The sequence below is a fragment of the Pleurodeles waltl genome, chromosome 7, assembly GCF_031143425.1.
Source record: "Pleurodeles waltl isolate 20211129_DDA chromosome 7, aPleWal1.hap1.20221129, whole genome shotgun sequence".
NCBI lineage: Eukaryota > Metazoa > Chordata > Amphibia > Caudata > Salamandridae > Pleurodeles > Pleurodeles waltl.
In genome coordinates, this window is record NC_090446.1 from 1,262,901,993 (window position 1) to 1,262,925,044 (window position 23,052).

Genomic DNA, 23,052 nt, shown 5'->3' on the forward strand with positions numbered 1-23,052 from the left:
CCAGGGTAGAGTCACCCTGAACACTTAGCTCTTGTGCTGACCCCTCAGGGAAAAAAGCATTAAAAAAAAAAAAACATTTACTGTGAAATAGTGAAGATGTCGCAAATTTGTAGGGAAAAAAGTGAGGGCTCCTGCGTTTATTTTTTAATAAGCCCCCGGGTGGGTCAGGTCCAGGGAACCACCACCTCCCCAGGCTTTTATCTAATATTGTACAGGGGCATGCAGCCCCCTGCAGTTCCAAGTACCACCACCTCCCCGGGACATTTGAATACTAATGTGTGGGGGCATGTGCCCCCCTGCAGCCCTGGGGACTACCACCTCTCCGGGGCACTGTTGAATTTTGTTGTGGGGGCGGGTGGCCGTCCTGCAGCCCCGTGCAACATCACCTACCTGGGGAAAATAGAAAAAATGTAAAGGGGGTCTGTTTCGGACCCCTAGACCCTGGGGACCACTACTTCCCCGGGGCTATGTCCACAATGGATGGGGGCCGCATAGCCCCCCTCGACGAGCCACTGATGGACCAGGGGACTGCCACCTTCCAGCGCCGGTTCCTGCTGTGTCCAGGGGTGACCACCCTGGGGACATAGCTGTTTCCTTGGTGAGAACTGACCACTCCAACCAAGCAAAAGCAAACAAAACTCTGCTTTCTAACAGCGGGACCTGCTAAACAGGTCCCACTGTCAAAAAGTGGAGTTTTCATCTGTCTTTCCTGCAAACATATATTGCACCAGCAAGAAGGGAGCTGCTATTAAAAGGGCTCACACCCCAATCAACCAACAAAACAATTTAGTGCCTGGATCGCCAGACTCATAATGAGGGCCATAATGTTCAAAGTTTTTTTGAGCATATGATTTGCGTTGCTTTTTTTTATTAAAGAAACAAATTAAGTATAAAGAACAAAACACATCAGGTTTTAAAGTGTAAACAAGTAAATAGTGAAATCTGATGTACATACAGGCACATGCTAACCAATGTGCCCAGAATTTCACATATTGTAAAACTCTTTTAATGGTTTCATAGGGAAAACAGGGGCTACAGGTGGGTAGTGTCAGTTACCTTCTTTTGCTCTGCAAACTGGGCTGAGCACACTCATTCTGTGCTTGACTCTCAGAGTAATGATGGCAAACAGTGAAGGCTTCTAAAGGAAGTATGGAAGTAGTGTGGAGGTAGAGACTCCGAACAGGCACCATAACTCACTGCCCAACCAAATGCTTGACTTACTTATAAAAATAGTACCTTCATTTTACAGCAAACCATAATAACTCTTCCTTGAGTGGGGATTCACGTACTGGGTACTACTATCACACATATGGGGCTTTTGCACATATGACATTCCACACATCTTGTTATGTGAATTTGTAGGGCACACCACCCACCCAGGAAGGTATCCTGGTACTGATAGCAAGTATTACATTGGTCAGGCTGAGGCCAGTTGAATAGCCATATCTTTAGTTTCTGGCAGAATTTAAAAACTGAGGAGGCAGCTCTGTTTTGCAGAGGGAGATTGTTCCAGGCTTTGGGAGCGAGGTTGGAAAGGGCATGGCCATGGAATTTCGTTCTGTTTGTGTGGTGGATGTGTGCAAGTACGAGTTCTGCTGAGCAGAGGTGTAGGTAGGTTTACGGATGTTAACTTAACTGTTGAGGTATGTGGGGATGATTTCTGCATATTTTGTATGTGTGCATAAGGAGTTTGATGAGTGTCCATTTGTGGATGGGGAGCCAGTGAATGTCTTTGAGGTTAGGCGTGATTTGGGTGTGGGGGTTAGTCTGAGAATAAGGGGCATATTTATACTCCGTTTGCGCCGAATTTGCGTCGTTTTTTCCAACGCAAATCCGACGCAAAACTAACTCCATATTTATACTTTGGCGTTAGACGCGTCTAGCGGCAAAGTTCATGGAGTTAGCGTCATTTTTTTGCGTGAACACCTTCCTTGCGTTAATGATATGCAAGGTAGGCGTTCCCGTCTTAAAAAATGACTCAGATGCATATGCGTCGTATTTATACTCCCGGGCAAAAATGACGCCCGGGAGTGGGCGGGTCTAAAAAACCCGCATTAGCGCCTGATTTGTGCCCCCCTACATGCCACTATGCCCAATGACTATGCCCAGGGGACATAAGTCCCCTGGGCATGGTCATTGGGCAAGGGGGCATGACTCCTGTCTTTGCTAAGACAGGAGTCATTTCAATGGGGGCTGGGCGTCGTAAAAAAATGGCGCAAATCGGGTTGAGGCGATTTTTTTGCCTCAGCCTGACTTGCACCATTTTTGGACGCCCATACTCCATTTTCCCCCTACGCCGGAGCTGCCTGGTGTACGTGTTTTTTTTCACGCACACCAGGCAGCGCCGCCGGCTAACGCCGGCTAACGTCATTGAATAAATACGGCGCCCGCATGGCGCTTCCTAATGGCGTTAGCCGGCGCTAATTTTTTTGACGCAAAACTGCGTTAGCGCAGTTTTGCGTCAAAAAGTATAAATATGGTCCTAAGTTTGGCAGCTGAGTTCTGTATGGTCTACCGTCTTCTGTTGAGTTGATTGCTGATTCCTCTGTAGAGTGATTTGCCATAGACTAGCTTATTGGTGATGAGGGTCTAGATGACAGTTCTTTGATTTTGGAGAGAACATCTTCTTGAGCATCTTAAATGTGTGAAAGCAGGAGGTGGAGACTGTTGATTTAGTTCACCATAGCAAGATGATTGTTGACTATTAATGCCAGGTTCTTCTAATGGTTGATTGAATAGTGTGCGGTTGTGAGCTCAGCCAGCTGCTAGGTGGGTCCCACAGCGAGATGGCTGTGCTGAATACAATACTTCCATAGGATGTAGCATTGATGATGTGGGCATAACTGATGCTGGTGATTGGGGCAAGGTAGGCATTTATCAGTGTGGGGCTGAGTGAGGATTCTTATGGTACAGATGAGGCTGGTGATGGTTGAGGCGAAAAGAAACAGGCTGACCAACTGGATATGGCCTGTAGGAAAGAAGCAGATCTAGTAGAGTGTGGGTTAAATAACACGGGCTAGACATAGGGGGTCATTACGACCCCAGTGGTTGGTGATAAAGTGGTGGTAATACCTCCAACAGGCTGGAGGTAATTACCACCAAATTATGACCATGGCAGAAATAGCTCAGACAGACAGCCACTTTAACACACCGACCGCCAGGGCGGAATCAACAGGCACCACGGCAGTAACCACCTACAGGCAGGCAGAAGACAATGTTCCGCCCACCATATTATGAGAGGCCACTCCGCCACATTTTCCGGGGTGGTACTAACAACATCAAAAGCCTGGCAGAAACACTGCACAGAATTCAAAGGACTCCCATGTGGAGACTCAGGGAACAACCACGCCGCCATGGAGCCCGAGCTTCAGGTCTTCCCCATGCTCTTCTATGTGCTGCTCCACTACGAACACCAACGACTGCAAAGACGACCACTGTGAGTACAGCCGCCTAGCACACAGGAGAGGGAGGGAGGAAAAAGAGAGTGACACACACACGCAACACCCACACCCCCAACACCATACACACAAGCAGATGCAGCAACATAACATATTGACCCCGTACCCCTCAGGAATAATGGAAGGAAAACTACAATAGAGTAAAAAGAGTGTAATAAGATAAATTAATAGCAAGACATTCATCCAAATCAAAAAGTATATATATATTTACAAATGAAGGGACACTGCCCAGTCCTCAATCTCCGTGGGCCACAGGGCCACATTACAAAGTCAAAGCCCCCACCTAACTCCTGCAACAACACAGAGTGAACACTGCAGGGGCATCAGGTCAAAAATAGCCAGGCACTTCAGGGGGACAGGAAACGGGGGTACCTTAGCCGGAAGATGGTACAACAACAGTGGTCCTGGAGGGGGCAACATGCCCAGTGCTTGGTCCTGGGGAATGCAAGGCCACAGTATCTCATATGGGTGACTTGCCCACTGGCTCTGGATGGGGCAATATGCCCTGTGGGTGGTCCTGGGGAGTGCAAGGCCACAGTCTCTCAAGTGGATGACTTGCCCACATGCACTGGAGGGGGCAACATGCCCAGTGCTTGGTTCTGGGGAGTGCAAGGGCACAGTCTCTTAAGTGGATGGCTTCTTAACTGGTTCTGGAGGTGGCATTGTGACCAGTGATCTTCATCCTGTAGAGGATGGGGTGAGTGGATGGCTTCTCCACTGGTTCTGGAGGGGGCATTATGCCCTGTGATGCAGATCATGGGGAGTGCAAGGTCACAGTCTCTCAGCTGGGTGTCATACCCACAGGATTTGCAGGGGCCAGGCCGCACAATAGCCCATGGATGCAGGACTACACACTGTCCGCTGGTGGTGATGGCTGGTCAGTGGTGGCAGTGGTGGTGCTGCTGCTGGTAGTGGTGGGGGAGGCTCCAGCCCATCCCCTGCAGCCTCAGACAGCTGCCCACTGGTGCTGCTGCTGCTGGTGACGGTGCTGCTGGTAGAGCTTGTGGTGTTGGGGGAGGCTCCAGCCTATCCCCCGCAGCCTCACACAGCTGCCCACTGATGCTGGTAGTGGTGCTGGTGGTGGTGCTGCTGGTGGAGCTGGTGGTGGTGAGGGGAGGCTGCAGCCCATCCCTTGCAGCCTAGGATGTCTGCCCAGTGGTGCTAGTGGTGGTGCTGGTGGCGGTGCTGCTGGTGGAGCTGGTGGTGGTGGGGGAGGTTCCAGCCCATCCCCTGAAGCCTCAGACAGCTGCCTACTGGTGCTGCTGCTGCTAGTGGTGCTGGTGGCGGTGTTGCTGGTGGAGCTGGTGGTGGTGGGGGGAGGCTCAAGCCCATCTCCTGCAGCCTCGGACGGCTGCACCACCACGGTTGGTGGTGGGGTCTCTGACTGAGTCCCAGCACCAAGCCCCATGTCCTCACTGCCTGCTGGTGCAGGCCCCTGGCCCTTCCTGCCAGCAGCTGGGGATGGCTCCTTGCCCTTCCATCCTGCAGCACTTGGGGCTGGCTCCTTGCCCTTCTTTCCTGTAGCACTTAGGGCAGGCACCCTTTCGGTCTGGCTGTCTGGTGCCCGGGATCCTGTCCTACCTGGAGTTGCTGGGAACACTACTGTGCCCGTGGACTGGGTGGCTGAGGTGCTTGCCTGGGTTTTGACCACCCTGGCCTGACATGAAGGACGGGGGGTGGGGTAGGGAGAAGGTCACGGCTGAAAGGAAAAGCTTCTTAGGGACATTGGGGCTGGGAGAGGGAGATGGTTTGGGAGTGGAGGAAGAGGGAGTAGTTGTAGGAGGTGTCAGTCTGCTCTGTTTGGGTGCAGGTGCATGGGCTGGATGCTGTTGTGAGGTGGATGGCTGTTGGGTGACTGAGTGCTTCCGTTTGTGTACTTTGGGAGGAGGGGGCACAGACACAGTGGGAGAGGACACAGGGGACGTGTGCATGGATGTGGGGGTGGTGACTGCCAGTAAGGAGTATGTACTGATATGTGTGCTGGTGATGGTGGTAGTGGATGAGGAGGTAGTGCATGCAGGTGTGAGTGGAGGTGCAACTGGGAGAGAGGTGGAGGATGAGGAGGGGGGGGGCCACAGTGGAGGCAATGGATGCTGGTATGTCTCCATCTGGATGGTGTTTGTGTGAGTGCCTGTGTGATGAAGTGTGGTGCTTGTGTTTGCCATGTCCACTCTTGTGTGTTGTCCTGTTTGCCTGCTCGTCTGGCTGTGTGCTTGGGATAGGTTGGGGTTGAGGAGAATGGGATTGGGTGGAGGAAGGTGGAGGGGGGAGGGTGGAAACAGGGACACTGGCTGCCATCAGAGAGGAGGCCAGAGGCTGGATTGATATCTGTTGGGCTGCCAAGCCAGTGTAAATGCCCTCTAGAAATGCATTGGACTGTTTGATTTGGGCTGCCAGCCCCTGGATGGCATTCACAATGGTTGACTGCCCAACAGAGATGGATTTCAGGAGGTCAATAGCCGCCTCGCTCCGGGCAGCAGGGCTAACTGGGGAAGGGCCAGATGTGCCTGGGGCAAAGGAGATGCCCACCCTCCTGGGTGAGTGGGCACGGGAAACTCGCTGAGGGGCTGCTGGGAGGGCGGCGCTGGTACAGTGGGTGGCGTCTGTACCTGTAGCTGGGGTGGGCACAGAGGTGTTCGCCACCACCAGGGAGTTTTCATCAGAGGAGGTATCTGTGTCCGAACTGTCCCCTCCAGTCTCTGCCGTGGTTCTCCCCTCACCCTCCATCCCACTGGTGCCCTCACCGTCGATGGATTCGGCCTCCTGGGTCCTGTGGGATGCAGCTCTCTCCATCACCGGTGCCTCTGCTCCTCCACCAGATGATGCTAATGCACATAATGATAGGGTGACAAAACAAAAAGGGAGGGAAAGAGACAAAGGATACACTTGGTCAGTGGCGGCACCAACACTACCGTTGGCGTACACAACACACACATACAGGGAACAGCCCTACGCACTAGGCAATGCACTACCAGTTACAATGCTAGTCACGTGTAGGGACACATACTGCCAACTGCAGCATACCTGAGACCCACAGACCCCTTCCCAGGAGTGGAAACCTACTAGCTAGGTTGGACGGATTTCACATCAGAACCCTGCCAAACATGGGACCTACTCTGCAATGTCAGGCCTGGCCTAGGGTCCCCCACAGGCACACATTCCCCACCCAGATACCACCTCACCAGGGGTAAGTAGTAATGAAGGGTACTGTACTGACCCCCTTGTTGCTGCTGTGATGCCCCCAAGTGCCCATCTAGCTCTGGATAGGCCACCGCCAGTATGCAGGCCATCAGGGGGGTCAGAGTTTGACGGGCACCCCTTCCTCGTTGAGAGGCGATCCCTAGCTGGGCCTCTGCCATCTTCCGTACCCAGCATCTCAGGTCCTTCCACTGTTTCCGACAGTGGGTGCTCTGCCTGCCGCAGACCCTCAGGGTCCGCACGTCCTTGGCGATGGCACTCTAAATACCCTTCTTTGATCGGTTCTGACCTGCAGAGAAATACACACAGGGAAAGGTATTAGTACAACCGTCCTGCCTGTTACACTTATGGCCCGCCATGTCCCTTCTCATCCCCATTAACACAGACATGGCCCAGCATACATGCTGCATGCTGCCCAGGGCCCATCCACCAACCCCCCCTACACGAGGCCTTCAAACACAGCACTCCATGCATTCATGCCCCATGCATCGTACTCACAGTGTTCTCACCTGTTGGACTCAAGGCCCAAACAGCAGTCGGTACTGAGGTAGGACCCTACCCACCAGTCGCTCCAACTCCGCCAAGGTGAAGATAGGGGCCCTTTTCCCAGTCACACGAGCCATGGTAGGTTCCAGACACAGGTCACAGCAGCACATGCAGTGTAGGTTCTCTCCTATTGAAGGTCAGGTAGTAAGTGAGTGAACAGATAGAAAATGGCAGTCACGTCCATGGCAGTGCGTACCATCACCAATGGCGTACATCACCACTGGCCACTGTACCCTTTAGGGCCCAATGATAACCAATGAGGAATTGCACGGCGGTTCTCGACCCCCTCCCGCAACGGCGCACAATGTCAGCGGAATTACGTCATTTCCACCTGTCCTTCCATACTGGACAGACAGACGCCATTTTGGGGGCGGGGGCAGGCCATGGATCCTAACTGCGTCACTGTACACAATTTTACATTCTGGACAAATGTCACCAAAATATTGTAACAATCACAATTTGCATTGAACTGTACTGGTTACAATGTACAGATAATGACCAGCTGCTCATTCTTTTACCCCATAGAATGCAACCACTGAGGATGAATAGGAGATGGAGACATCTCCCCCTGTACAGCCCCCTGGTGGACTTGGCAACAATGGAGGACAGGCACATTATCCTTACCTATAGAGTGAACAGGGCCACAATAACACAGCTGTGTGCCCATTTGGAGCCTGACCTAATATCTGCTATCCGTCACCCCACTGGGGTTCCCCCTCTTGTGCAAGTCCTATCTGTGATCCATTTCTTGGCAGCTGGTTCTTTCCAAGTGACAGTGGGCTTGGCAGCAGGAATGTCTCAGCCAATGTTCTCAATAGTGCTGACCAGTGTATTGTCTGCCCTGATTAAGCACATGTGCTGCTACATCATTTTTCCCTAGGTGGAGGATTTGGCCACAGTGAAGGCTGACTTCTATGCAATGGGGCATATCCCCAACATTATGGGTGTGATTGATGGGACACATATTGCATTTGTCCCCCCCGGCAAAATGAACAGGTCTTCAGAAACTGTAAAAGTTATCACTCGATGAACGAGCAGATGGTGTGTTTGGTGGACCAGTGTTTGACAGTCCCATGTCAATGCTAAGTATCCAGGCTTGGTGCATGATGCCTTTATCCTGAGGAATAGCAGCATCCCAATGTATTGGCCCAACTCCAGAGGCACTGGGTGTGGATAATAGGTGAGCCCTGGTTCCCACCCTGTGGATGTTGGTGTATGGGTATGTTGTAGGCCATAAGGGTTAGTGTGTGGCTAACAGTTGTCCCTCGATATTTTCAGGTGACTCTGGTTACCCCAACCTCTCATGGCTACTGACCTCCGTGAGGAATACCAGGACAAGGGCAGTGGAACGTTACAATGAAGCACATGGGTGAACAAGAAGGATAATAGAAAGGACCTTCGGCCTCCTGAAGGCCAGGTTTCGGTGCCTCCATCCAACAGGTGGATCCCTGTGCTACTCACCCAAGAAGGTCTGCCAGATCATCGTGGCATGTTGCATGTTGCATAACCTTGCCTTGCCTTGCGATGCCATGTGCCTTTTCTTTAGGAGGAGGAGGCTGCAGATGGCCGTGTGGCAGCAGTGGACCCTGTGGACAGTGAAGAGGAGGATGCAGAGGATGAGGATGAGGACAACAGAAGTGCACTCATTTGTCAATACTTACAATGACACACAGGTAAGACAGTGTTATTTTACATTTTATTGACAGTTTGATGTGTGACATTGTCACTGACAGGCTGTGAATTCCTGCTTCTATGTCCACTCACTGTACCCTTTGCCATCTATTTTTGCAGATGTTGGTGCCCCACTATTGCTCCTGGTGTGTTCAGTGCAGCCAACTACAGGTCTTTCCTATGTAACATTACTGTACAGTTGAATTGCAATGTTTGAACCTTGTTCAACAAAATTTTAAATAATTTGATATACTCCATACTTGTATTTTTTCAAAGTGTGTTTATTGTAGTGCTCTGAAGAAAAGGGGGAAGTGCAATGGGCTGGGGTGATGATGGAGGAAAGTCCAGGGTAGAATCCAGTCTATTTGTAGCACAGGTGCAGTGTCCAAGGGGCATAGGAAGGGGACCAGTGGCAGTTCAAGGTGGACAGGGGGACAGAGTGGGACACAGGGTGACAACCAGGAGATTCTTATTTCCTGGAAGGGTCTTGGTAATAGTCTCTGGCTTCTGCCTGGATCTCACGGAACGTCTGCGGGGTGGTTCTCCTTCAGCAGGGAGATGGGTGCTGGTGGCCTGTTGCTCCTGTGGTGGGGCCTCCTGTCCAGTAATGGCAGCGGAGGTGGAAGGCTGGTCAGTAGTCTGGCTAGTGGCAGGGGCCCACTGTTGTGCCACTGCCTCCCTCATACTGTTGGCCATGTCTGCCAGCACCCCTGCAAAGGAGACCAGGGTGGTGTTAATGGAATTCAAGTCCTCCCTGATCCCCAGGTCCTGTGCCTCCTGCAGCCGCATGTTCTCCTGCATCTTGTCCAGGATCTGGCCCAGCATATCCTGGGAATGTTGGTATGCTCCAAGGATCGCAGTGAGTGCCTTCTGGAGGGCCGGTTCCCTGGGCCTGTCCTCCCCCTGTCACACAACAGTCCTCCCAGCTTCCCCGTTGCCCTGTGCCTCTGTCCCCTGAACTGTGTGCCCACTGCCACTGACCCCAGGTGCCTGATTGTCCTGGGTTTGGGGTGTGCCCTGGGGTCCCATTAGTGGTGGACACACTGTTGATTGATGTGTCCTGGGGACAGAGGTATGAGCCCGCTGGATGGGTGCTGTGGGGTGTTTCCTGAGGGGGGAGGCTTTGTAGTGGTGTGTGACTGTGCCTGAGTAACCGACTGTCCGGAGGTCCCTGATGGGCCAGGTTGGTCATTCAGATCCAGGCGACCAGAGCTTCTGTCATCACTGTGGGCCTCTTCTGTGGGGGGACTGAATGTTGCTGGCACCTCTTCTCCAGTGACATTGGCTGGGGTACCTGTGGGGATGTAAATGCAGAATTATTGTTTCTGCGTGAGACATATTATGCATGGGTGTGTTGCACTCTATGGTTGTTATTGCCCTGGCAGCTATGCCTTGTGTGAGTTGCTATTTGGTGGGCTAGGTGATCCTCTCTAGTGTGCATGCTGTAGTGATAGGTGTCCAGGCAGGTCTGTGAGAGGTGTCCAAGCATTGGTGTTGCATGCAGGCTTGGCTTTGGGATAAGTGGGTTGTGATGGTGGGGTGTGTGGGAGATGGTGGAGTATGGGAGTGAGGGTGAGAGTGGGGGTATGTGATGGCATGCAGGTAGGGGGGTGCTCTGGGCAAAACTGCTGGTTCAAGGATGACAGTACTTATGTTTGTAGGCGACTGTGCCTGTCCTACAACAAGTTGTAACTGTAGTCCCAACCCTTCCGGCTCAGTAGCAGTACCTCACCAGGAACCTAAACAGTTAAAGGTGATTTGTGGCAGCCTTTACACATGGACTCAGAAATATGACATCTCAGAGAGTGTCATGGTTAAACAGAGATTACCCCTCTCTCACATATGCATCATGTCTCAACCAAACACAGGCAATAACAAAGATGCAGTAAGGTTTTAAAGGTTTTTATTTGACACAATCTACAATCTACGGTAAATCGCTTGGGCTGCAATGATTAGGATAATGAACAGTTCAAGAAATAGAATAGTAAAGACAAGAGTCATGATTATGAAGACCCCCACCATCTTGCAGTAACATAAGAAGATATAAAGTGTATAATATGTCCTATTACCCTATCATAAGAGGCCTAACCTGCTGCCTAGAGGAGAACTGGGTATGTTAAACCGAATCTGCCAATGCCATGTCCCTGGAAGGAGCCCCCAACCCTTGTTACCTTGGAATGAGGTCTCGAGCTCAGACTCCATAGGAACACGAAGTCTAAGTCAGCGTCAAAGCGACGTGCAGCATCGATAGCAGCAATGGTATCTGGTCAGAATCCCTCTGATTATCTGTCTAAAGTGTGATGTATTTACACAGATCTACTTGGACCCCTGATGTAGGTTGTTCCCAAACAATAGATAACACAGCATGCTTGGGACGGTAATTAATATAAACAATTCCCTCAAAAGCGTGAAGAGGGAAAGTACCTAACGCGAACACCTACGGTTTGTTTGTCTTTGTCGCATGAGTTGACGCTTTAGCGCGGTGGCACTGATAACATAAAGCTAAACAAAAGGGCCTAACCATGAACAAGGCAGCCATCTTAGAATAATTAATTAAATAAATGGGCTAAGACAGAGCAAGTTAAGTAGCTTAAAAGTCACTAGGTGACGGAGGCACGAGTCTGCAAGCCAAAGGCTAAGCTAACTCCTGTTATCCCATTAAATCAAACTAGGATTCACTACAATAATAGTAAGAATTGACTTACCAGAGTCCAGTCCTCCTGCTACTCCTGCCAGGCCCCCAGGATTCAACGATTGCCAAGTCTTGCTCCTCCAATGTTGTTAGTTGTGGGGGTCCACCGCCAGTCCCAGTACAACTAGTTGGTGTCTTGCTGCAATGGAATGCACCTTCCCCCCTAGTTCGTTCCACCTCTTCATGATGTCATCCCTTGTTCTGGGGTGCTGTCCCATGGCTTTGATCCTGTCCACGACCCTCCGCCATAGCTCCATCTTCCTAGCAATGGATATTTGCTGCACCTGTGATCCAAATAGCTGTGGCTCTACCTGGATGATTTCCTCCACCATGACCCTTAGCTCCTCCTCAGAGAACCGGGGGTGTCATTGTAGTGCCAGGGGTGTAGTGTGAGTGGTGTGGGTGAGGGTGTGTAGGATGATGTGTTGGGGTGCGTGATCTAAGGTGCATGGGTGGTATATAGTTGATGGTGGTATGTGGCTCTGGTTGTGTGAGTGCTCTTGTTGTCTCTCTCTTCTGGCAAATGTTTTTAGTCGTAAAGGGTTGTGGGTAATGTGTGTTTTATAGTGGTGTGGGTGTGGTGTGTGTATGGGTGTCATGTGTGTGTTGTTTGAATTGTCCAATGTGGTTTTGTTTTGCCTGTGGGTGTATTTTGAGTGCGGCGGTATGTACCGCCAATGGTTTACCGCCATTGAATGTCCGCCGTGGTGATTCGTGGGTCATAATGTTGTGGGCGTAGTTCTGTTGGCGTAACGGTGTGGGTTTTGATACCTCCAGTTTATCACTGACCTTTGGTGTGGCAGAATTGTGTCTGTGGCTGAATAGTGACGGATTGGTGTGTGTGTGTCATAATATGGTTATCTGATATCCGCCGCAGCGGCGGTATGTTGACTGCAGTCAGTATGGCGGTAAGTGTTGTTTACTGCCAATGTCATAATGAGGGTCATAGTTTCCTATGACAACGATACCCAACTGATCCTCTCCCTGTCCGAGGACTCTGCAAAGGTCAAGAGAAATTTCCACCATGGGATGAGAGCAGTTGCCACCTGGATGGAAGCCAGCTGCCTCAAACTCAACTCAGACAAGACAGAGATCCTCATAATCGGCTCCACCCCTTCAGCCTGGAATTACTTTTGGTGGCCCACCGCACTGGGAACCACCCCCACAGACCATGCACGCAATCTGAGCATCATTCTGGACTCCTCACTATTCATGACCTGCCAAGTCAACGCCCTCTCATCATCATGCTTCCACATCCTCCGACTTTTGCAAGAGGTCTTCAAGTGGATACCCTTTGACACGAGGAAAACAGTCACTCGCACACTTGTCACTAGCAAACTGGACTACAGCAATGCACTCTATGGCAGCATCACCAAGAAACTACAATCAAGGCTTCAAAGGATCCAGAATGCAGCAGCCAGACTCAACTCTTGATCCACACCTACAAGACACTGCACAACATAGGACCGGCATACCTCAACCACCGCCTTGCCTTCTACATACCCAACAGACTTCACCGTTCTTCCCAGCTTGCCCTTGCAGCCATTCCCAAGATCTGGGAAAGTACAGCAGGAGGATGATCGTTCTCCTACCTAGCAGTCCAGACATGGAACATGCTGCCTCACAAGCTCAGGCAGACCGCATCACTAAAGCAGTTCAGGATGGACCTCAAGACCTGGCTCTTTCACTGAGCAGCAGGCCCACAAATAGCGCCTTGAGGCCCTATTGGTGAATAGCCATGCTTAACAAATCACTGATTAATTGATTGATTGATTGTGTCCTCGAATGCTGGCTTTTTGTAAGCATTGAATGAGGCTGGGGTGGTAGACATTATCAAAGGTGGTACATACATTTGGAAGGATCAGAGCAGCAGTGTCTTCTTGTCCATGGCAGGGAAGAGGGTTATGCTATTGCTGTGGAGAGGTATAAATCGAGATTGAGTGGACTTTCATTGGGAAGGTTATCAGAGAGAAAGATTGGCAGTTGACTAGTGTCTTTGAGCCCACTGAGGAGTTCTTAAGGAGGGAATAATGGTGACATATTCCAGGCACCATAGAAAGTGGCTGTGTTGAGTGACTTGTTCTTGATTGGAATGTCAGCAGTGCTGGTGAAATCCAATCCTTTAGTGAAGACATGATCAGGGCCGGGTCCGAGGGTGTTCTAGAGTGTATGGACGACAAGTTCTATTAGGTTTCTTGAGTAATGATCTTGGACCAGGTGGTCAAGATTGCGATCTGGGTGTTGAAAGTGAAGGGTAGAATGGCTGTGAGGGTTGAGGAGTCTGATTTGAGATGCAGGTGTTCATTCTGCTGAAAAAGATGGACAGCTTGGTGCAGAGGTTCTGTGAGGGGATGATGTTGGTGGAGCTTGCTACAGGAGGGAAAAAGTCATTCATGATGGTGAAGGATTCTTTGGCACTGTTGGTGCTGCTTTTGATGCACTCATTGGCTCTGATTGTTGCTTATGTCATCTGAGGGCAGGTCTGTAGGTGCTCTTGCTAGTGTTGTTTGGCTTAGTCTCCATCTTCATTTTAGCTGCTTGCAGTGGTGTTTAATGCGTTTGAGCTCTTCTGTGTGCTACTTTACTTGCAGTTTGGATCTGGTGGCCTTCATGGTTTTCAGTAGGGCCAGGGTATCTGGCAGGAGGTGATCCAGGCTTTGAAGTTGGAGATGGCTTTGGGGACATCTTTTAGGTATTGTGGTCAGTGGTGTAGGAGCTCCAAGGACAAGGTTTCTATAGAGATCTTGTTCCAGTCATGTGGTGAATATTAGTTAATGGCATTCCCACTGTGGTGATAGGCAGGTTTGTTGAAGTGAATGAGTGTGCAGTGGGACCAGGTGAAGGATGTGGGTTTATCCACCATGATTTTGCTGAAGCTGGTAAAGATGTGGTGCATTAGGTGTCCAGCAAGGTGGGTGGGACATTTCATCAACTGTGTGAGTTTGAGGTTAGTCAATTTTTCCAGGAGGTTGGTAGGTTAGGGGTTGTGATGTCTTCCAGGTGGTATTTGTGGTTACTAAGAAAGATGAATGAGCTGGAGGTGAGTATAAGGGGAGTGACAAAGTCCAGAATTATGGTTCTGAAGTTAGCTTGGCATCCACTAGTAGGGGAGGTTGTTAGACAAGCGTGCCTCTCAGGATGTAGTGAATAGTGATGTGGAGGTTGAAAGTGAAGTGTCCCATGTTGCTGTTGGTGCTTGCTCAGGTAATGGAGCACTGGATGTATTATTTGAAGATAATGGTGAGTCTGGTACAGAGTCTGTTAGTTCTGACTTCTGATCTTGTATCTGAGGGTATAGCTGTGGTAATGTCAAGAGCTGATGTGGGAGTCAACCAGGTTTCTGTCAGTAAAACTATGTCCAGTTAGTGGTCATGCACCAACGCATAGGTTTTTTGTGGTGCTTTCAATATCTACAATATCTTACCAGGAAATATATGGTCACAGGGAAGACTCAAGCACATACGCAGGGTTACTTTTGAGCTGTGCAAGCAACTACTATGTTAGACAGTCTGTATGCCAGTTTGTTTTTCCATCTTTGATCTTGACAAAAAGAAAGACTTATCTTTGTAAGCAAGCTCAGGCTTGTGTTGTCTGTTTTATGACTAAAAAGGAGGTTGTTGGTGTGCTCTACATGGTTGCAACATCAGCATCTTTTTAAGTGGGTGCAGGATGCCTGCAGGAGCCCTGTCTCTCTGAGCTTGTAACTAATGATGTACACCATATGTGGCCTCAGTACTATGTGCTTGTCTTTGGCAGTTGTGGGCTCCAAGACAGGGGGAAGGTTCTTCATTACAACAGTGTTGTAGACCTGTGCAGGTCAAGGCAGTAGAAGAACAAGTCTTTCCAGTGCCACTGGAAGGATGCCAGATGGCATGATGTCTCTTTGAGTTTTTAATGCTTCATGCAGTTTGCCACATGACCCACTCGGAAGGATGAGTGATCTTGCACAACTCAGGTCAGTTCCAGTTCACTTTGGATACAAGTCAGGTCTTCAGAATGCAACGCATGCAAGAACATGATGGTGCATTCTCCTCCTGGCCTGTCTATCCTCCTGCAGGGTCACACACTCTACCGCCCTCTGGAAAAAGCAGAAAGGCATCTGGGCACTTGGCAAACCCACAGTTTCTCCAGCAAGTTGCATAGAGTTCAGGTGAAGTCCCCTTCTCAGATATAGTCATGCAGATTTAGGGCCTTGATCTTAGCAGCTCTTCAAGGACTCTGAGAAACAATCTAATCCTTGGTCAAGAGACTTGCAACTGGAACAATCTGTCCAGATCCACGATTTTGGATGGTTCCCATTCAAGTTTTTATTTTCTTGCTGCAGTGAAGACACAGCCTTTGTGCTAGGTATGGGCTTTTACAACAGGTAGTGATGCTGTCTCAAAGCAGGATCATTCAAACATGGGCACAATGAGGTATGAGGAATCTGCACCTGGGACATTCCTGGACCAGCAATCAAAGTCAGACCAAAACCAGGTCCTGCTTATGAACTTCCTCGTCCTTAACAAAAATATCTGCTGATTCATACCCAGTACCCAACCATCAAACATATGGCAGTGCTCAGGAAGGTCTAATCAACTATCCTCTTCTGCCAGGTCCCCATATAATTCCTAGGGCAAACCTATCTCCATCCTTGCACACTTCAGTGTCTGGGGATCCTCCCTTCAGTTCCAGAAATGCGAGTAATACAGTTCTACTGTTGGGTAAGCTATCTCCATCCTAAATCTTGTCCCATGCAAAACCAGTGGCTATCTGAAATGGATCCTGCTGGTCCTAGCAATTATGTTGCTACAATCAGACCTTATGTATATTAGGGGCCAGATTTATCAAGATTTGATGCATCGCTGTGTCAAATGGAGATGGCAGGAATGTGCCATATTTCTTAAAATATGACACACTCCTTGTCTCGCACTTGTGGCTATCAAGCACCAAAGCGCCATGGTACAGGGGTGCCTGCCTGATACTCAGGATTGTTTTTATGCAGGAAGAGACACCTTGATGCACAAAAACAATCCTTTAAGGGGTTTTCCACATTCAAAGTGTACTGCAGGTGGCAGCTCACTTAGAAAGGGGAGAAATGGAGATATTTCTTCTCAGTGCACCTATATCAGGAAGGTGTACAATTTTGACGCCCTCCCAGGTTGACGTATTGTGGTAAATTTGGGAATATGCCATAATACATGGCTGGTTATGTGGAAAACCCACTCTCCACCTATATAACCCCATCTTGGTGCAGAGTAACACAAGGCAGCAACGTGCGCTGCTTTGCCTTTTTCCCAATTCACCAAACCATGTATGGCCACAGAAGGTGGGTTTATGTGGCTTGATAAATTTGATATAAGGATTGCGTTACTATTGCATCACCTTTGGTGACGCAACAGCAACGTAACACAAACCTCTGATAAATCTAGCCCTTGATGCCCACATAAAATGTCAGTGCACATCTAAACCAAACTTTGCACGAGTGGGGCCGATAGACTTCATTCTTCATGAACCTCAAAATGTTTTATTCAGTTGCATCAATCCACAAAAATGTATATCCTGCCACCACTGCTTCTTGTCAACATCCCATGATGTGTGATAATCTGGCGTCATAGTACAGGGCATGCTTGGCACACCCCTCAAGGTCACAGAACAGGTTTGTGCGTTGGAATTACCATCAACCCACACAGCACACACTACATTACTGTGTCAGTTGGGCCAAGAAAAGGTCACAATGTCAGTTTTACATGCTGTCAGGTTATTCAGAGTAGGGGTGCACTTTTTTTTTACCATGCAGGGAACATTCCCTTTCCAATAGATATTGCCAAACAGAATGAAATAAATGTGGATTTAATGAAAGATAAATGTATGTTAATAGTTCGAGACATGGATGAATAGTGCTAGTACCAATGATTTACATGGATGCGCAGATAAAACCCTGATGAGTGGCAGACTGACAGACATATGATAGACGGTTGAGCGACCTGATCAAGATTAAGAGCTGCAATATTTATAGAAAGACAATAAAAATGAACACGGGCTAAATATATTAGTATAGAAAAGAAAGAGAAGTTTGAAGATTTATTAGAATTTAATAATCGCATGTGACAGCAAGCTGAAATATAGAACATCTATATAGATACAAAAAGTGACCACGTTGTAGTACATGCAACGGTGTGGTTTTGTCAGTTAGGTTCTTCACTTTTCCGCCTTTTTAATCCGGAGTAGTAGGTCAATTTAATCTACAAATCAAGGATAATGCCCCCAAAAAACTTGAAACCGGTGAACCTGCTGCCTAACAGGGATGTGTAAGAAAGAAGCAAACATAGCTCTATGAATGATTCTAATCTTCTAATTTAACGTTGTTTTACCAATTAAAGTTCGCCCTGCCTACTAGTTAGAGAATTTGCTTCAGTAATATGCATGTGATCTCATTGGTACTTCAGAGAGGAGAGGGCCAGGGGGTATGTTCCTGTATAAAACCTTGTTTCTTTGGGTTCCTCAAGGTGAGTGACGTTGAATCAGTGACTTTTCATCAGACCCCCTGATCTGGAGGATGGTAGATTCTAGAGATCAGAGTGTGAGGCGGAATCAACTATTCTCATGTGAAGTCTGTCACAAATGCAAGTGCTTTAGCAGGGCTCATGTATTTGCCTTGTTAATTGTTCATGGTGATGCGATACAAGTATAAGCTAAATAAATCAAAATCTAAATAAATAATCCATGAGGCAACACCACTTAATCAGTCCGCATGCATCTCATTTTTTTATTTTGTTTTACACATCCCTAGGATGCTTCTCTGTTAATGAACAAACTAGAACACTGTTTGAGAAAAGCAAGTGCAATGATCCACCTATTTCATTATTTTATTGCAGAAGAATCCCTAAAAGTGTGTTTTCTGTTTTTGTTTTTCAGCACTGTGGGGAAGTGTATTTGCAAACAAGCCAGAAGCAATTGCTAATGCTCTAGGTACTGTTTCCATTTTTTATATTACATGGGAAATAAACGAGTCTTTTTTGCTGGTAAATCTGCTGTGAATTAGCTTACTCCTCGAGCACAGTCGACACCGTGGACCATATTATGTGTTCTGTGTCCCAGTCTGTCACTGTCAGATATGTTCTTATCTGAATAGAGGCATATCCTCCAAGTTCTAAGGTAAAAAAGAGGCACATAAAGGAAATGAGCCATCACCCACTTCTACAACTAACCAATGAAACATCAAGCAACTTTAAGACACAGAAAACAAAAGCCTTTAGCCATTGATGTCATGCCTTCTGTGCTACTCACAAGAAGTTTTTGCCAGCAGTGAGGCTGCAGCTATGGGATGCCCAAGCATGCTTTTGAGTGGTACTTATGTTAGCGCATCGGAGCCTTGATAAGTAAACTTATAAGGAGACACGCCTAGGTCGATGAACCTTTGGACCACGTTCGGGGACTTCCCAGTACGAGATATCTTTTGGCATCACAAAATCAATAGATCAATAACCCAATCAGTAATCACAGTAATTAATCAACAAGCTAATCAATAACATTTAATAAGAATAAATGAGTTAACTCACCATGACCTTCCAGTCACAAATAACCACAAGTTAGTTAAGTGTTAGGATATTTATTTCCCTAATTGTTACAATATAGCATCATGTTTATTAGTCTCAATAACAATAAGCTCATCAAAACCACTATTAATTGACAATCAGAACACAACTTAATTAATGCATAGATTATGATAATTAAGTAATCAGCACATCATCCATATGTATCAACTTAACAAATTCTCATTAGTACATGATTCAACAAAGCAAGAACTCAGTCATTTGTCTATTTGCGTCAGATTCTTTGTGAACACCTTAACTAACCTCGAATTAGCATCAGTATGTTGGGCTATGTGCAAAACAATTTAGTAAACACAAATTTAGAAAACATCTAAACTAGGGCCTCTATCAAAGTAGCCGTTGGTACCTAGAAAGGAAAGGCAAACAGACAATTACAATTTTGCATCAAATAGTTACCAGTCCAACAGATCAGCAAGCAGTGTCAGTCTTCGTCCTCAGGACATCAGTCGATTTGCCATCAGCAGAGACAGAACGGGGCAAAGTCTTGGTATAGTATAGCTAAGAAATAGGACTCTTCCCTCATATGGAGAAGTAAGTATCAGGTAAGTAGAGGATGGTTTAAGGGTAAAAGACAAGCAAAAGTGAAAGGTCTCTGTCTCTCTGCGTCTCTGCTCTCGAAAAGTGTCTGAGCGAGTCTCTCCTTGGGTCACTCCGTTAAATAAAATCTCCCTAATTAGTTCATAATTCCTCATTGGATAATAATTGGGTCATCGTTACCTCTGTCCAATAATTCTCCACGCACTTCAGCGGGATTTTCCATAACCCACAGTTCTCATGTCGTTGATTGGCCTACGTTATTGACGTCTTCATCGATTGGAATGTCAGGTAAGAAAAGTTACACTTTATGCACCAGTCAGTGGTTCCATTGTTTTCCTCTACTCCAGGCAACCTTGCACCTGTTATGAATTACACTGTTGCATTCAGCAAGAATGTCTCCTTGAGCAAGTCTGGTCTCATGAGAAAGAATTTACTACGGCTACACACATCTAACTTCTGGAAAAGTACAGCTTCGTGTCATTCAGGAAAACAGCACATTGTACGTTAGAAAAATACCGTTTAATATGAGACCAGGCAGGTAGGCCCAGACCTTCGCTAAACTAAGGCCTAGTGATTAATTTGCAAACTCCTAATACATGACTCTAATTATGATATACTAATTCAAATTCAAAACATTAGTACATAATTAATTATCACCAATAAGTTCCATTAGTCTTCGTATACATTTGCAGCCACTCCCCGTGGGCACATTTCAAATGTGTGCATTTTCTATGAAGCATCATTACAGAATATATTGCAAGCTTCTCATATTAATATTGCTTCTAAAGACACAATCCAACAATCCCTCCTCTGATGACTCTTGTCATCACACAAACCTCCTAGAAATGTTCATATTAAAATTCTCTCATCTCGATTTCTTCCCTTCTTTGCTTCCCCTTGTATTTTGCCCTGTACAATTTTTCCATTTGTTTTTCTTCCCTCCTCTTATTATTTTTTGCCATTTTCAATTTGATTCTTTTACTAATTTTACATGCCACCCACAATCCAAATAAACAAGCTATAGCAATCAATATCCCCTGTATTATTGTAGACAATATCCCATGCCAAATATTACTAAGCCAACTCCCCACTGAAGCAAATCCTTTCCCAACCTTTTCCCAAACACCTGGTTCTTTCAAATCCTTCAAGTCTGTACTATCCCTAGTCAAGATGGTAAGCATACTTCTAATCTCGTTACTATTATCTGGTATGTAAGCACAGCAATGACGCTCATTAAGCATCCTACAAACTCTGCCATTTTTCGCTAAAAGAATGTCTAAAGCAAGCCTGTTTTGAAGAGTCATAGCCCTTTCCGCAGCAAGTTCAGTATCCATTAGGAGTATAGCTCCTGAAAAATTTGTCAGCATGTTATCCACAATAGTAGGCCACTTTCAAATCTTTATGGAGTTTAAGATAATTCCCACTGAAGGAATTATCACCCTAAATATGTCTCCACCCACACCAACAGCAGTTTCTCTCTTCTGTCTCTTACGATGTAATTCAGACAATTTCAGAAACCTTTTCAAATCAACAAGTTGATATAACTTTGGGAAAACTATTCCCAAATAGCATGTCCCATACCATCCCTTTGGAAGACGGTAATAAGCATTAAGTCCACATATATAATAGATCCCTGGGATAGCAGGATCCTGTCTATTTAACATGAACGTCCATTTACTCCAAAACAAAAACACATGCTTACATTCACTCGTTCCCACAAACACATTGTCATAGTATGATTTCGGCCTAGATATGCAAAGCTTACCAACGTGTAGTGCATCTAAAGCTAGCTTCCCTTGTTCTCTAATTGCACTATAACCTTCTCTACTAGCAAAAGCTCCCTGCTGCAATCCGTTTTCTAACTTGCCCTTTAATGCCCTTCTTCCATCTTCTGTGTGATCTAGAAAGCTTTTCTCTACAGGTGTAAGCAAGCATGTCAAGTTATTGCGGTGTGCATAAGACGTACTAATTGTCAATGTTGACTCAAAGAAGCCTTTAACTAACTTTATACTATAGTATCTAGCTACTTCACTCAAATCCTCTATTATATGCACATAGGAAAACAAAAGGTCATAATTCGAGTAAAAATACTGGATCTCTTCCTGGTTATAGAATCTTGTTAGTAGCAGACTACAACTTATCCCGTATGTTAATGGCAGACTATGATAGGTAACCCCCTCTTGTACTGAAACAGGAATCTGTGCACACACAAAGCAATCTTTCGCATCCATTGTGTCAACATACTCACTCAACAAGCAATAGAAAACATTAGTGGAGAGTTCCCCTTTTGTGTTAGTTCCCTCATGCAAGTATTTTGTATCCTGCTCAAACCTCTCCCAAGCTGTTAGTGCAGTGGTAGTCTCAGGAACTGTAGCATTGTTAGTCCTACTTTTATCCATTAATGTCCACTACCATAATGAATACCACACACATGACACCCAAACCAACACCCAAATATTTACAACGCCTACTCCCTCTATTATCCTCTCTAATGTTAGTCATGATCTGTAAAGAATCAGAAAGTGAAGGATGATTAATTCAAACAACAACAAAGGATGGTCAGAACATTTTGTTCTTTCTCCCTTTTGTTTCCTTCTCGTAGCAAAGGTCAAACAAGCTATTATTTACAGCTCTCAGTTTCTTTCCCAGGATATTTGTGAACTCAGGTTAGCAGCTTGTCAAAATCGGGTTTCAAAAGTCAATTCAGTTTACTAAAGTCTCATCCGGTAAGTTTTCAGTCTCTTTTCTCAAATTATTTTTCTCTCAATTTTAACTCATACTTTATACCCATTCAGTCTCCTTCAGTCAGACTCAGGTGCCAAAGTACTGACCTGGAATTTCTCGATCAAAGCAAAAAGCCAAGAACTCTTGTTGCCATTCAGCTGTTGTGGCATACGGCTATTCAGGACCCGCATACCTTCTGTTTACTACTCTCTTTCTTTTCAACTTGCAATCACCTTGCAACTCTCCTTCACTTAGCTCTTATCTCTCCTCGTTGTATCAACTTCTTCCTCTATTGCATCTTCGACAACCACCTCTCCTCTCTTCACTTACAATTCTGGCCACCTGTCTCCTTTCAGTGTCTCTCTTGTTTTTGATCTTTCTTGTGGCAACCCTTCGCCCTCCTCTGGCTCTATGGTGTTTTCTGTTGATGGACCTGCAATTTGCTCAGGAGGAGTCTGGACACTCTGATTCTCTTCCGCCTCAACTCCTTCGCCTTCTGGGTCTGTCAGGTGTTCTAACTCATTCCCATATTCGTCTGCTTCTGGGAGAACCTCCCTCTGATTTGGTCCTCCTGTTGCCTCAGTTGAGATAGGCTCACCGTCACCCCTCTGGGTCTCCTCTCCCTCGTCTC

General features: G+C 47.1%; 1 protein-coding gene across 2 annotated transcripts in view; it reads left to right on the forward strand.

The window, feature by feature from the left end:
- Nucleotides 1-23,052, forward strand: part of LOC138246151 (cytosolic phospholipase A2 gamma-like) — a 643,618-nt gene that overhangs the window by 195,016 nt on the left and 425,550 nt on the right. For both annotated transcript variants that reach the window (XM_069200429.1, XM_069200431.1), the window contains exon 8: nt 18,463-18,516. In XM_069200429.1, the coding sequence (XP_069056530.1) occupies nt 18,463-18,516 (54 nt within the window). The remainder of the gene's footprint in view (nt 1-18,462; nt 18,517-23,052) is intronic.